The sequence below is a fragment of the Peromyscus leucopus genome, chromosome 15 (genome assembly GCF_004664715.2).
Source record: "Peromyscus leucopus breed LL Stock chromosome 15, UCI_PerLeu_2.1, whole genome shotgun sequence".
NCBI lineage: Eukaryota > Metazoa > Chordata > Mammalia > Rodentia > Cricetidae > Peromyscus > Peromyscus leucopus.
The window spans coordinates 42273922-42289806 of record NC_051076.1 but is presented as its reverse complement, the minus strand read 5'-3'; the positions used below and the strand labels follow the sequence as shown (position 1 = coordinate 42289806).

At 36.1% G+C, this 15885-nt stretch overlaps 1 protein-coding gene across 3 annotated transcripts in view; it reads left to right on the top strand.

Moving 5' to 3' along the window:
* The window catches only part of Brinp3 (BMP/retinoic acid inducible neural specific 3), a 372112-nt gene extending 358750 nt beyond the window's left edge, over nucleotides 1–13362 (top strand). For all 3 annotated transcript variants that reach the window (XM_028874720.2, XM_028874721.2, XM_028874722.2), the window contains exon 8: nucleotides 11899–13362. In XM_028874720.2, coding sequence (XP_028730553.1) covers nucleotides 11899–13015 — 1117 coding nt within the window. In that variant the 3' untranslated portion in view covers nucleotides 13016–13362. The remainder of the gene's footprint in view (nucleotides 1–11898) is intronic.
* Nucleotides 13363–15885: the final 2523 nt, after the last annotated feature.

Here is a 15885-nt window from a genome sequence, read left to right as displayed (position 1 = left end):
ATCTATTTGTTGTCTTTTGTTGACTAGAAAGGTCATATGGAACAGGATGAGTTTACAGCTTGTGACATTAGAATATTGTGAACAAACTTTTAAAAGATGTAAGTTAAAATTGCTTCACTTTTTGTAGTTTTTACCAGCTGAAACATACATGAATGCAATTAACCCTCTAGATGTCATCTCAAGCACAATAACAGAATTTATTAAAAACATGGCATTGATGATATAATTTCAGAGACATCTTTTAGATAAGAATGTGGAAGTTGTTTTTATATATTTTTCACTTTGCTAGTTTCTAATAAATATAGACCAATAATATCTTTATCTGCATTAAAGATATTTTAAGATAATCAGTATATAATTTACAATAATTTATAATCAATATCACATGATTTTTAATAATTGTATATTTTAAGTCAGATTTGTACCAGGTAGATGAGAAACCGAATTATTGTCATAAGAATATGCTGGAGAGGATGTGGAGCTAGGGGAACTCTCCTCCACTGCTGGTGGGGATGCAAGCTTGTACAACCACTTTGGAAATCAATATGGTGCTTTCTTAGAAAATTGGGAGTCAATCTCCCCCAAGATCCAGCTACACCACTATTGGGCATATACCCAAGGAATGCTCAATCATACCACAAGAGCAGTTGCTCAGCTATGTTCATATCATCATTGTTTGTAATAGCCAAAACCTGGAAACAACCTAGATGCTCTTCAACTGAAGAATGGATGAATAAAACGTGGTACATATACACAATGGAATACTACTCAGCATAGAAAAACAATGACATCATGAGGTTTGCAGGCAAATGGATGGATCTAGAAAAAATCATCCTGAGTGAGGTAACCCAGACTCAGAAAGACAAACATGGTATGTACTCATTCATAGGAGGATACTAGATGTGGAACAAGGATGACTGGACTGCTACTCACATCACCAGGGAGGCTACCTGGAAAACAGGACCCCAAGAAAGACACGGGCATTGCCCAATGAAGGAGAAATGGCTGAGATCTACATGAACAGCCTGGACATGAGTGGGGGTAATGAAGGGCAAGAGTCGAGGGAAAGAGAGCTTGGGGGAGCAGGAGATCCCAGTTGGATCAAGAACAGAGAGGGAGAACAAGGAATAGGCGACCATGGTAAATGAAGACCACATGAGAATAGGAAGAAGCAAAGTGCTAGAGAGGCCCACAGAAATCCACAAAGCTACCCTCACAATAGACTGCTGGCAATGGTCGAGAGATAGCCGGGACTGACTTACTCTGGTGATGGGATGGCCAAACACCCTAATTGTCGTGCTAGAAACCCCATCCAACAACTGAGGGATCTGGATGCAGAGATCCATGGCTAGGCCCCGGGTGGAGCTCTGGGAGTCTAATTAGCGAGAAAGAGGAGGGTTTATATGAGCAAGAATTGTTGAAACCAAGGTTGGATAAAGCACAGGGACAAATAGCCAAACGAATGGAAACACATGAACTATGAACCAATGGCTGAGGGGCCCCCAACTAGATCAGGCCCTCTGAATGGGTGAGACAGTTGATTGGCTTGATCTGTTTGGGAGGCATCCAGGCAGTGGGACAGGGTCCTGTGCTAATTGCATGAGTTGGCTGTTTGAAACCTGAGACTTATGCAGGGTTGCTTGGCTCGCCCTGGGAGGAGGGGACTGGACCTGCCTGGACTGAGTCTACCAGGTTGATCTCAGTCCTGGGCTGGGGGAGGCTTTGCCCTGGAGGAGGTAGGAATGGGGGGAATGGGGGGGGGTTGGGGGGAGGGAGAGGGGCGGGAGGGAGGAGAACAAGGGAATCCATGGCTGATATGTAGAACTGAATTGTATTGTAAAATAAAATAAAATTGAAAAAAAGAATTCTAAACAAATTATGGAATCAAAGCAAGATTTTTTTTTATTTTATTACCTTCCCAATTATAATATTCTGTACCTGAAATCATTTGCTTTCACTGCAAGTAATTAGTAAGGAACCTGGAATCACTGTCACTACTATGTAAGGGCAAATTTATCTTTGAATGATGCTAAATAGCATTCTCAAATATTTATGTATTAAACTTAACTCTCTTTTTGATCCTGAGTCTGTCACTCCTACTCAGACATACCATTTTATGTATTAATTTTTATCAATTATTCTGAGTTTACATTTTCTTTTCTAGTTTCTGAATTAAAAGATATGCTATAATTTTTCTAAAATCATTTTTTACATCTGTCTACTCATATCTTAGAAGTAACAACTCTATCATTCTTTCCAAAGCTCCTGTCCACTATCACCCAAGAAACACACAACAGCTTCAGTGAAAACTTTGCAAATATTTTCTTAGAATGTCACATTACCATTCATGTAGTATAGAGTTATTATTTGTTATTCATTGTTCAAAATGTCTAAATTAATGAAAAGGGTATTCAATCTAGATGTCTTTTACTTGGTAAAACTGTAAGAAATGCTTGAAAAGTATTTTACTTTCTTGTGTGGTATCTGAAAGACTGATTTTCACACTATTGTGCTGTTAATTGTCAAGAAATCATTTGTACTCACTCTTTATTAACTATAGCATGATACAAATCTCACTTTGAAGAACATCTTTACCTCTTAGAGGGAGATACATGGTGAGCAGGTAATTAGAACAAATAATGCTACACACACACACACACACACACACACACACACACACACGTTGCTCTAAAAGTTGGTACCTTAGGGCAGAGCAATGGTGAGTACAAAAGAGAAAAATGTGATCCTTGCTTCAGGGTCTTTCTTGTGCTTTCTTGAGGAGTAGTCTATTTTTTAAGTCACAATAATGAAGGCACTTTACTTATATTGGATATGGGTATTGGGGAGAGGTTACAATTATTGTCCCAGAGGGATTATGGATAGTTCCATCTCATATGAGAAATTACTATGATTTATGTAAGTGGAATATCTTCTTATACATCTAAAGTAAAATTTATATGAAAATATTGACCAGACTTCTTAGGGTCATGAAATAGTGAACTGAATGTTATTAGAGAAGATCCAGAGAACAGGCTGAAGAAATAAAGTGCCACCTTATCCGAAAAGACTTCATGACACTATACCTGCAATTTAGTCACAATTTTAAAAGGGAAATAACTATATCATCATAAATAAAAAGCCTTCTCAGTTGATGCATAGGGGTTGAATAGTGAAAGAGACACGATCAAGGCACAAACAGAAAAATTGTTATGTAGACAGAATGGTAAGACTGGATGATTCTGAAAAGCTTAAAATTGATAATTTTCAATGGGTCAACTTACTGCCGATTGTATTGATCATTTCAACAGAGGTGGAGAATGTGTGTGTGTGTGTGTGTGTGTGTGTGTGTGTGTGTGTGTGTGTGTAGTGTGTAGTGTGTAGCCATTCCAGCTTTGATCTGGAAGTTCCACCCCCCTTGAGGCTTTGGTAACTGTCACACCTACAAGGCGGGGCCGAAAGAGGACCCTGAAGACCCAAGATCCAGATGTGTCATCGCTCTTGGTTCTTGGACCCTGGAAGCTGGAGGTAGACCCAGCAGAGTTCTCCAGAGAACACTACAGGAATGCACTACACCTTTTCCAGACTCTGTAAACTATCCCTTCACTTGAAAGTGACCCCACAAAATAAACCTCCCTTTTAACTACGTGGAGTGGCCTTAATAATTTCACTAATATATATGAAAGTATGAAACAGAATTATTAGAGAGTGTTATGATTTTGAAATGACAATGACTAATGTATTAGAACTAATTGCAGCTAGTAGGGATGAGGAAACAAGTTTTATGGGTTCAGAGTAGATATAAGGCATTCAATATAGCCTATATTTAATAGTGTTCATGAGGCCTTCATTTGAAGAAAATGCCTTAAAGGGCCATTTCGTATATGGTTTTTTTTTTTTTTTTTTTTTTTTTTTTTTTTTTTAGAAATTAGCCTAAGCCTATTTTGGAAGTTATGAATAGAGAAATTAGCACTAAAGCCATAAGGATAGACATGGTTTAGCTTTAAATTTGGCACAAGGGAGGAAAAAGTTTAGGTGTGTAATTTGGATACAGTGAACTATGTTCTCATTACACTCTATAATAGAACGGTCCAGAAAACATTGAGGTGTTCATTAGAAAAAGGTAAATGTTCTGTTTTTTTTTTTTTTCTGTGCTTGGATATTATTTGTCTTTGCAATTCAAAATTAACTGCTAAGTGACCTACTATAGTTTATTTTCTGTTGCTGTGATAAAACATCCTGAACATAAAAGCAAGCAGAGGGGAAAGAATTTATTTGATTTAAATTGCAGGTCACAATCCATCATAAAAGAAGATCAGGACAGGAATAGAAGTAGAAATGGGGGTGGAAGGTTTTTGACTGGCTCATGCTCTGCTAACTTTATTATATAGTCCACTAAAGCAGGGAATGGTGTCTCCCACAATGGACTGCCCCACCCTACTACCATTCCTGTCAATCATCCATCAAGACAAACCCTCAGAACCATGGCACAGTGACAGCTCACAGATTTATATCTAAGTGAGATCAATGATTAGTTTTCTCCACCAACAGCATATATTCTATATATACCTTCTGGTACTGTGCATGTTAGTCAATAAGGGTGAAACATAATTGAACACTAAATTAATTTCTCCATGTGCAATGTCATCTCTTATGTTGTCAATAATAGGGTCTTACAGTCAGGTTGTGAAATATACCCAATAGCATTCACAATAACCTGTATTGTTTATGGGAGTCCATGAGAGCCCTTTGTCCAATAACTCAAAAAAAGGTGTAGCTCTTTCCTTGTACTAGGGTTTTTATTTGATAGCATGCTATCTAACTGAGGCATTGTTTTTCTCATTATATGGTAACTAAATTCCATTTACATATGTATATATACTTAGGAAACTTTAAGACATATTTCTTTGGAAAAATGTAGTATTTATCAGTCTCTTCTGTGTCAATCTAAGAATATTTACTTTTTTGAACCTAAAATCATTTTAATTGCTTTTTAGGAATTTTTTATTCATTTTAAATACCAATCACAGATTCCTGTCTTCCATCCACTTGCCCCTCCAGCCTCCCCTCCAGCCCATTCCCCTTTAAAAATTAGTTAAATTGAAGTACTGTCAATTTAAAAAAATAGTTGAATGGAAGTACTATCAGTTTCTCTCTCTCTCTCTCTCTCTCTCTCTCTCTCTCTCTCTCTCTCTCTCTCTCTCTCCTTCCCTCTCCCTCTCTCCCTCTCTCTCTCTTTCTTCTTAGTGACATGGGCTGGTGAAAAGTGATGACAGTGAGAAGTGTACACTGAGTTCTTTGCCCTCAGTATCTATGTTCTTTAAAATTGATGCTTGATGAGAATCAAAGTGAAGAAAATTAAGTCGGAAGAATTCCAATTAAAATTCACTAACTTTTATATACATAAGGTAATTCTTGATAGAGGAGAATAGTTTTCTATTATTTAACTTTTTTTTTGGTTTTTCAAGACAGGGTTTCTCTGTGTAGTTTTGGTGCCTGACCTGGATCTCACTCTATAGACCAGGCTGGCCTCCCAAGTGTTGGGATAAAAGGCATGTGCCACCACTGCCTGGCCTATTTTCTAACTTTGGAAACAAAATAGTTACACCTCAGATGGACAGGTGTAGCTACACATACTGCACTTGGAAATTGAAAAGGGAGACTACTTCAGGCTACCTAGGATTGCTTACTAAATGAAGCTACATGAAGAAAGGAACATCCAATACTAAAGACAGTCCTTGGGAAGAAGCCCTAGCTCTTCAACTTTTGTCTGTAAATTTATGACAGAATATGCACAGCCAGGTGGGTTCCAGCACTACCGATCATACCAGCACCACATCTCTTCTTCTACTTTAGAATAATCTGAGATTCTATTTTTTTAAGTCAATGTGAGTCCTACTCAAATTTGGTTTGTGTCAACTTGAAATAAGCCAGATTCATTTGAGAAGAGAGAAACTCAGCTGAAAAAATAGTGTACTAGATTGGCCTGAGAGGAAGCTTGGGGAGCATTTTCTTGATTGATGATATGAGTAGGTTCAGCTCACTGTTAGTATTGCCAGTCCTGGACTGGTTGTCCTGGGTACTATGAGAAAGATGGATGAGCAACCCGTGAGGAACAAGTCAGTAAGCAGCTTTCACCCATGGTCTCTGCATCAACTTCTCACTCCAGGTTCCTGCCTTGAGTACACCATTGCATGCAATTGCAAGGTAGAAGATTTTACTACTGTGTCTCTGTGTCTCTGTCTCTGTCTTCTCCTCCTCCTCCTCCTCCTCCTCCTTCTCTCTCTTTCTCCTTTTCTCTCTATCTCTATCTATATCTCTCGATATACCTTTCTATCTATTTATCATCTATCTATCTATCTATCTATCTATCTATCTATCATCTATCTATCATCATCATCTAACACACACACACACACACACACACACACACATACACACACACACACACACACAGAGTCTATTTTATCTTACTACTTAGTAAATACTAGCCACATCTCTTTAGAAGGCATTTATTTGAACAACTTTGCCCGAGTCTCTGTTCTTCTTTGCATTCAGCATCAAGATAAGATAGAAGTCTGCTTGTCCAGAAATACAGCCTCTTATTTAATTACCAGTTCCTGGACTGAAAGATTTGTTCCATGTTCAAAAATGTGCATAAGGTTCACATTTCACTTTCTTTCCAAAGAATTCTTAAGCAATAATACAGCACCAAAAGATGGTAGTGATTTGACATGACCCATTCCCCTTTTCTTACCTTTAAATTTTCAAGCCCATAGGAAATAAGAACAGACATATTAGAAATTATCTCATGCAGTTTATGTTCATAGTCCTATTATTATGTTTTTTGTTCTCTCAATTGAACCTAGGGATTAATGTGTGTTAAGCAAATAATCTACCACCGACCTATATCCTCAGACAAATTTATGAATTTACTTTGTGAAAAAAAAATCTAAGTACCTGAGCTAGAATTTAACTCACTTTACAGCCAGGATGACCTTCAACTTCATTTCCAGATCCTCTACCTAAGAATAACTATGATTATAATCCAGCGCCACCTGCCCTAACTTAGGGAGAACTCTTGTTCAACTAATATACAGATTTTTAACCTAATGTGAGACTTTCATTGTACTGAGAAATGCTCAGAAGGTATTTTCTGGTGAACAGCAAAATGATATTTATTCTAATATAATTCAGTTTACCTCTTTCTTATCTTGCAAAGAACTGTAAACACATGTCAAACAACATATATCAAATAAACAAAAGAATAGATTGTCCCATTGCTTTTCAAATGTCTCTTTGTCCTACAGTACATGCTTGGTTGTGTTTCCAGGTTGTCACATTCAATTTCTATATGTTTATTACTTTAATTTTTGGGGGCTTTTTCTATATATTAACACAATTTTTTTCTTGTTGTTAAAATTGCGTATTATGCCTATACTTCTGGTAAGGTGTTTTCCCCCTTAGTTTTCTTGATTATGATTACAGTTCTTATTGCTTTCATTTGAATATTCATTTACAATTTATATTTCATAGACTTTATAAGTGTGTTAGTGCTCTAATCCAGTCAATAGAAGTGGTAAACAAAGTGTTCTACCACTGATCTACATTCTCCTCCTCTGCAGAAACTTTAGGTTTAGATAACAAGAGTTTTGTTTTGATTTCAAAGAATATCCATAGTGATATACAAAGGTCTTGTTATAGACAAATAGATATAACCAGAAACCTAAATCATATCCAAATATTTATGATTTTTATTACTCCAGGTATTCTCTCATGCCTACTTACAAAATCCTTTTGCAACATGCCTAGTATAAGTAGGTTTAATTTTTGTCTCCAGAACTTTGATTAGAGGGTACTGTATTGAATAAACTGTGTTATGTTTCGATTTCTTCATGTAGCTTAACTTCTCATTCACTCAAGTTACAGCCTGTCAGTATCTTCTATTTGTAATTTCTTAATGACTCTGAAAAGTATCTTATATTTAATACTGAAAAGTATTTAGTATTAAAAAAGAATTTTATATTTAAAAACCTCATTTAAAAAAAAATTCTCATGTTTTCAATTTTGGGTCCAAAATACAGATGAAATAAAATACAGTATATATGAGAAAGACTCCATGAATGTTGCCCTCGAGTCATCCTAGCATCTTCAACACTATCTCTGCATGTCTCTTTGTCTCTGTCTGTCCCTGTCCCTGCTTCCCTCACTCCCATCTCCCCCCACCATCCTCTCTGTAAAACTCGCTGAGTACAGGATTGTTTGAAAATGAAATTTCCTTTTCTCACAGTGTAAAATAATCTCCAAGAGCAAAACCGTTGTGTGTCAAGTGTCAGCTTGAGCCCAGGGCGACAGTGACAAGGCCGTGATGTCCAGAGCAGAGGCTTGAGGAAAGCAGGAGTGACAGAGTATTTCCTGGCTGGGTCTCTGTGTGACTGAGCTAACAATCAGCTTATGATTGTTTAAATGGCTGTGGGTGTTTAATTCCCAGAATTTATATTTAGTTTAAGGTATTAAGGTCTAAGAAGGACAAATCTATGAAAGCTAAAATGAAATGGCCTTCCCAAAAGAGTAATCCTTAGTTTCAAAGAGACCCGGAAATTACATTGTTTAGGTTTAAAAATTTAGATACACATTGCACAGATTTGGAAAGCAATAAAGGATTAGAAGGCTGGAAGAAAGAACCTTTGAAATAAGATTATTAGTGCTCAGGGAGGATTTAACCATGAGAGGAGGTAATTGTTTTTGTATCAACACATGTTCTAATACCTAAGTGAAAATTGTTAGCATCTACAACATTTGCTCAGAATTGCACAAACTTTTGAGGGCTTTGGAAACGTCACATGGAGACAGCATGCACTTTGAGGTAAAGTCTCAGTGAATGAAAGAGTGCCTAGTGTGATGAAATTTAAATGTCGGCATACTGTGAAATATAAATCATGGAGACATGAATTGTTAAAGAGAAATGAAATGCTCATTTTCTGAGGGAAATTCAGCTATAATAAAGAAACTACCTACAATGGCATTTTTTAAATTTGCGGTAGTAACAGCAGTGATGATCACAGAAATAAGATTTTTCATTTCTTTCCTATTAATTCTATATATACTATATCTCTTCACATGCAATGTACTTTGATTCTTAACACAACTTTCTGACATATTTTAGTCTTATTTTTCCATATGAGGTAAGTAGGATTCAAAGTTGATAATTGATCCCTAAGAAAATGTTCTTATGAAAACTTCCTGCATTTTGCCTGAGAATCAAACCACTATATCACAAATACAAAATTATTGTATGTATCTTTAATGTTGTCTTGTATGTAAATAAATGGCTATTTTTCCTATAGTCATTAGTTAGGCATTTTTACTTTCTATAATATTGAATACCTTCAATATTCATTTTTTAAAATAGTATTTTTATTATCTTAAAAACAAAATAATTTAAAATATTATTTTTATTCATTAAATGAATTTATCTTCATGTTGATGGTTAATAGACATATGCCATTAAGTTATTAAAATGTATAGCTTAGAACTTTTCAATTATTAAACTGTGCTGAATCTTTACAAATTACCTTGATAAGTTTTTTTAGTATTATTTATTAGTGGATGCAATGCAACTGGCCCACTGTATGAGGTTTTCATGAAACAGTATATTAATACTGGTGGAACAACGCAGAATTTTATTAAGCTAAGCTTTAGTATTTGCCTTGTAGCAAAAGATTTATCTTCCCAAGTTAGAGTAATGCATAATTTGTCAATAATTCAAGAGTCCCTGAGTCTTAACTAATATTTTTATGCCTAAATAGATTTGAGATTAACTTGTGAAGGTACTTTCCTCCTTGTAATACTATCCTTCAAATTTTAGGGAAATTTTGATTACAAGGCAAACTCTCTCCCTGATGGGGCAGGAAATCCATCTCCTTTACACTATTCATGTACTTAAGTACTGATTGCTTTGATTGTTTTTCTTTTTTCCTGTTTGTTTCCAAGCCTCTTTCTGCTTTTCACAATCCATAGTTTCTTTCCTATGATCTGATTCTTATCTTCCATTCCTTCCCCCCAATCTTTTCTCCTATCATTTCATCCTCTCTTTATTCTATGAACTGCTTTTAAGTAAGTGTCAAGACCAATGACAGGCCCTTTATTAAAAGCAGCAGACCATCCTGTTTCCCACCAAGACGGTGGGAAAACTACATAGTTGTTAGTCTGGTAAATCTTAGTTTATCTGAGCCAAGGTTCTCTGTGTGGGAACGTGTGGATGTGTGAATGTGCATCAATGATCAGTGTGTGAATGTGTGTATGTGTGAATATGCATCAAAATCTGTGTGTGAATGTGTGTATGTGTGAATTTGCATCAATAAAGGACAGTATTATTGTATTTGCTTAAAATTTTGTCAAAAATATGAAAAACATAATCTACTGTGGAATTTTGAAGATATTTTATTCAAAACTTTTAAGTTCCAAAATTTATGTAACAAAAACTAAATTTTACTCTTTTGAGGATAAACTATGTGAACTTTTGAGTACATGTAAAAACTCTACTAGGCAATGTTGAAACTTGCTGACTACCCAATTTTGACAGCTGCTTTCACTGAGAGTAAAGAAAAGAAAGATTATCGAATTTCTTTTTTGTTGAAAAATTCCCCATGAAATACAGCCAAGTGGTCAAAGGGTGGTTAATGAGGGGAGAGGACAAGAGGCTGTGAGGCAAAGCTCCCCTTGCTGCCTCTCCATAGCAGGTGCAGGGTTTGACTGAATGTCGAACTGTCAGTTTTCACTTCACAAGCAGAAAAGCAAGAAAATGAACATGCTCTTTCATCATTACTTCTGTGGAAACAAGAACCATCTAAATGCTGGGTCAAAATCTGTAAAAGCTAAGAAAATAATTGCTTTCTCTTAATGTCCTAACAATTCTTTCTACAGTTCCCTATTATTGTCATTTCAGCCTTTAGCCTTAGCCTTTATTTTCCGTATGGTCTCCAAACATGATTAGAGTTTACAGTGAGAAATGAGTTTGCACTAAGGACTCATGCTTTGGTTGCATGGAAGAAAATTTGATCCTCAATTCTGATGGACTAAGAATTTTATTTTATATACATTATGTTAGAGAGACACGTACAGAACTAAATACACATGTAGAGCATAGAGGAAGGAAAGAGGAAAGTAAGAGAGGAGAGGGAGGGAGAGAGAGAGAGAGAGAGAGAGAGAGAGAGAGAGAGAGAGAGAGAGAGAAGAAGAAGAAGAAGAAGAAGAAGAAGAAGAAGAAGAAGAAGAAGAAGAAGAAGATGATGATGATAAAGGGAAGAGACTATCTAGTAAATAATGAAAATAAATTGAATGGCTCACAGTTCTGGAGCCAGGAATCCAAGACCCATGGACAAACTAATAATGAGATTGCTGTTGTTATTATTGCTGCTGCAGCTGCTGGTGATACTGTTGCCAAAAGGCAGCATGGACGTTAAACCTGGTCTTTTATGAGGAATTTACTCTCAGTGACAATGGAATAAACTCCTTAATGAGCATGTTACTCCTATGACATAATGACTTCTCATAGAATCCATTGTCCAACATCCACACTTTATACCATGTTTCAAACAATCTAATATGGATTTGATGTGAGGAATAATTAAAAGAAAATTGTTTGACTTCAATTATTTTTCTTTTTTCATATGTGTGTGTGTGTGTGTGTGTGTGTGTGTGTGTGTGTGTGTGTGTGTGTGATGGATCTTTATTTCATATTATTACGGTTTGTATATTGGAAAAAAGTGCAGGGAGTAGAGAGATGGGATATACATTATGGCAGTACAAGTACACACACACACACACACACACACACACACACACACATACAGAATCAAAGTATTTATTTAGATTCGCTTTTTTTTTTTATATTTCTAGAACCTCAACGTACTGGCTCACTCGCATCCAGTCTTTTCTCTACTGCAATGAGAACGGCCTCCTGGGCAGCTTTTCTGAGGAGACGCACTCCTGCACCTGTCCCAACGACCAGGTAGTGTGCACAGCCTTTCTGCCCTGCACCGTGGGCGATGCCTCTGCCTGCCTGACCTGTGCACCTGACAACCGTACCCGCTGCGGCACCTGCAACACGGGCTACATGCTGAGCCAAGGACTCTGCAAGCCTGAAGTCGCCGAGTCAACTGATCACTACATTGGCTTTGAGACTGACCTGCAAGACCTAGAGATGAAATACCTGTTGCAGAAAACCGACCGACGAATTGAAGTTCATGCCATCTTCATCAGCAATGACATGCGCCTCAATAGCTGGTTTGATCCTTCATGGAGAAAGCGGATGCTCCTGACCTTGAAGAGTAACAAGTACAAGTCCAGTCTGGTCCACATGATCTTGGGTCTCTCTTTACAGATTTGCTTAACTAAAAATAGCACGTTGGAGCCAGTGCTGGCAGTTTACATCAATCCCTTCGGAGGCAGCCATTCCGAGAGCTGGTTTATGCCTGTGAGTGAAAGCAGCTTTCCAGACTGGGAGCGGACTAAGCTGGACCTCCCACTACAGTGCTATAATTGGACACTGACTCTGGGAAACAAATGGAAGACATTTTTTGAGACAGTACACATCTACCTGAGGAGTCGCATCAAGGCGAATGGCCCCAACAGCAACGAGAGCATTTACTATGAGCCTTTGGAGTTTATTGACCCATCCCGGAACCTGGGCTACATGAAAATCAACAACATCCAAGTGTTTGGCTACAGCATGCACTTTGACCCTGAAGCTATCCGGGACCTGATTTTGCAGCTGGACTACCCCTACACTCAGGGATCCCAGGACTCGGCACTTTTACAGCTTCTAGAGATAAGAGACCGTGTAAATAAACTCTCCCCACCTGGTCAGCGCCGTCTAGATCTTTTCTCTTGCTTGCTTCGTCATAGACTAAAGCTGTCTACTAGTGAGGTGGTGAGAATTCAATCTGCTCTGCAGGCATTTAATGCCAAATTACCAAACACAGTGGATTATGACACAACCAAATTATGTAGTTAACCGTATGTCAAGCACAACCCAAAACCTTGAAGGAGTTTTTACAGTGCTTTTGTGGAACAGTTTATGTTTGGAAAAGTAAATTTAAATTGTCTTTTCAATATCTGTCTTATATCAGTCAATAACGTTGGATGGCAATCTACACACATGAACTTGATGACAATGAATATATTATACTACAGTTTGGGTTTATGAATGAAATAAATACTGACCCCAGTCTAGAAGACATTCTACTTTTTACAATAAATTTCCTTTGTAATTTTATATGTTCCGTGGCAATGCTTTTGTGCATTACATCCTCTAGAGGGAACATAAAAAGATACCAATAAAATTTTGTAGCTGAACAGTTATTAACAAGAAGTGCTGTGGGATTCATTTTTTTTTCCAAGAAATGAGTTCTATTTCTATATAATTTGTAGGAACCTGGGGAAAATTCTACAGTACCTTTTAATGGAAAGAGTTGAACAGATCATCTGTTCTGAAAAAAAAAAAAAAAAAACAAATAGGGGGACTTCTTGCATTCAGTTCCTTTCTCCTGGTGAAGAACAGAATGGCTGAAGGGTGTTTTTTATCTTCATTCAGAAACTAAAATGAGAAACAATCATCATTAAAATTGTCATACACACCAATTTATAAATAAATATCAATCTATTTCAGCAAACACATATCAATATTAGATGACTATAAGTCAAAGTACAAGGAGCATAAACTGGTAACCTTCTTACCAACCCTCTTTATCACTCATTCCACTTCTAGTAACCAGGTACCAAAATTCTGTATAATAATTTAAAAGAATGAAAAACTACATCTTACCAATGTTCATAAGATAACACTTCTGGAATTCACAAGCTATAAAGTAAGGGTATTAAAAAAATGCTCAAATAAATACTATTTCTGAGACTCACATTACTAAAATACACTTGATATGGAGAACTTTCATAACTAGTATAAATGTTTCTTTTGAAAGTTATATTTATTTTTTCATTGGTCTATTATATAAGAATACACCTATATTTAGCTATTTTTCTATAAATGGAATTTTCATTTATATTACAGTATATAATTAGTAAAATATTTTGTCACTTATCACACAGACCTTGTGTAGGCTTATTTTGCAATTTTCCTTATTGACTGACCAAATGCACAGTTAATTCCAGCTTTCTTGAGGTTATAGAGCATTTTTTTCTAAGAGCACAGAAAAAGGACTCATGAAAAGAGTGTGAAATTAAAAAAAAATACAGTTGATGTAAGAATTCTACACATATTTTGGACTTTGAGGTGTATATTTTCATTTAAAAAATGTTAAGTTGATAGGTCCTACAACAAATATTTAGTCAGTCTGCAAAACAAAACATAATGACCAATGTCTAGTATGTGGCTGAATTTTTGTTTTTAATAAACTATCTGCTGTTTGTAGGTAATTCAACAAAAAATACACATTAAAAACTAAATGTCCTTCAAATTTCTGATGTGATTGCAAATATTCTCTTGGTAACATTAATGCTTAGTTACACACTATTTCCTTCCCTTTGTAGAAAAAGAACGAAGATTCAGAGTGGTTAGTCAATTTTTTTTCCAAGTAGTGTGCTTCTTGTCTTTTTTTACCTTTTATTCTTCTCTCAAACATTATATCCAGACCAGAGTTTCCACTTCTTCCACTTTTTTTAGCTCCTCTCCCCCATATTCATATGTTCATAGTGGCTTTATTCATAATAGCCAGAAATTGGAAACAACCTAGATGTCATTGAAACAAAAAAATGGATAAAGAAAATTATTACAATTACACAATGGAGTATTGCTTGACTATTAAAAACAATGATATCATGAAATTTGCAGGCAAATGGACAGAACTAGAAGAATTCATCCTGAATGAGGTAACTCAGACGCAGAAAGACAAACATGGTATGTACTCACTTATAAGTAGACATTAGCTGTTAAGCAAAGGTTGGTCAAATTCTTAAAGACCACAAGCCAAGGAGTTGAAGACAGATTTTCCTGGAATTAATTTAATCACTTTAATTTGCACCACTGATTTTTATAAGAACGACTATATCCCCTTCATTGAATTTGATGTAATGTAAAAATTATGATAAAAGAAGAGTAAAAAAAAGTGTGCTAAAATTAGGTAATATTGTAAAACAGATATACCTGAAAATGAAAAAAAAATCATTTACCATCTTTAACCAGCCACTCCCATTTGAGTAGTCTCATCAATGTATTTAAAATGACTTTTCCAAAAGGATTGTTGGTGTTAGCTGGGCTAAGACCCTGCTCCCCAGAAACTATCTAAGCACTGTACACAATTACCAGCATGCTTTATGAAGCAATCATTTGGAGGTAATTACATAAACGGTCAGTGGTGCTATCTCTTTTATTGCATAGTTCACTATGGCATGTGCAGCATGAGGAAGAGATGATCTCACTACCACAGGTAAGAAAGTATTTCAAGGCTTCAGGTAATGGTTAATATTAGTGTAAAAATCAAATTGAATGGAAATATATTAATATTAGCTCCAACTCTGGTTAAACTAATTCAGTAAGTCATTTGAGTTTCATAGTGGTCTCTATGAATGACAGAGGAAAAAAAATGATTTCTTCTCTCTAAATAGAATTTCTATGACAGTTAGAATAATGTATGTAAATATACCAAGAAAATTCTAAAATGCTGATACATATTTAAAGGATATATGACCAAAATATAGCTGCCAGTTACCATCACATATTGATAAATAACAGGAAATGTCTGTCTAACAACTAATAGACAACATAATAATCTATTATGCATACAGAGAACAGGGTTCATAACAATTTCATTTCTCCTGAATTGGTTTGTATGCAAACATTTCTTCTCGTAGCTGTTTGAAGAATTTGAG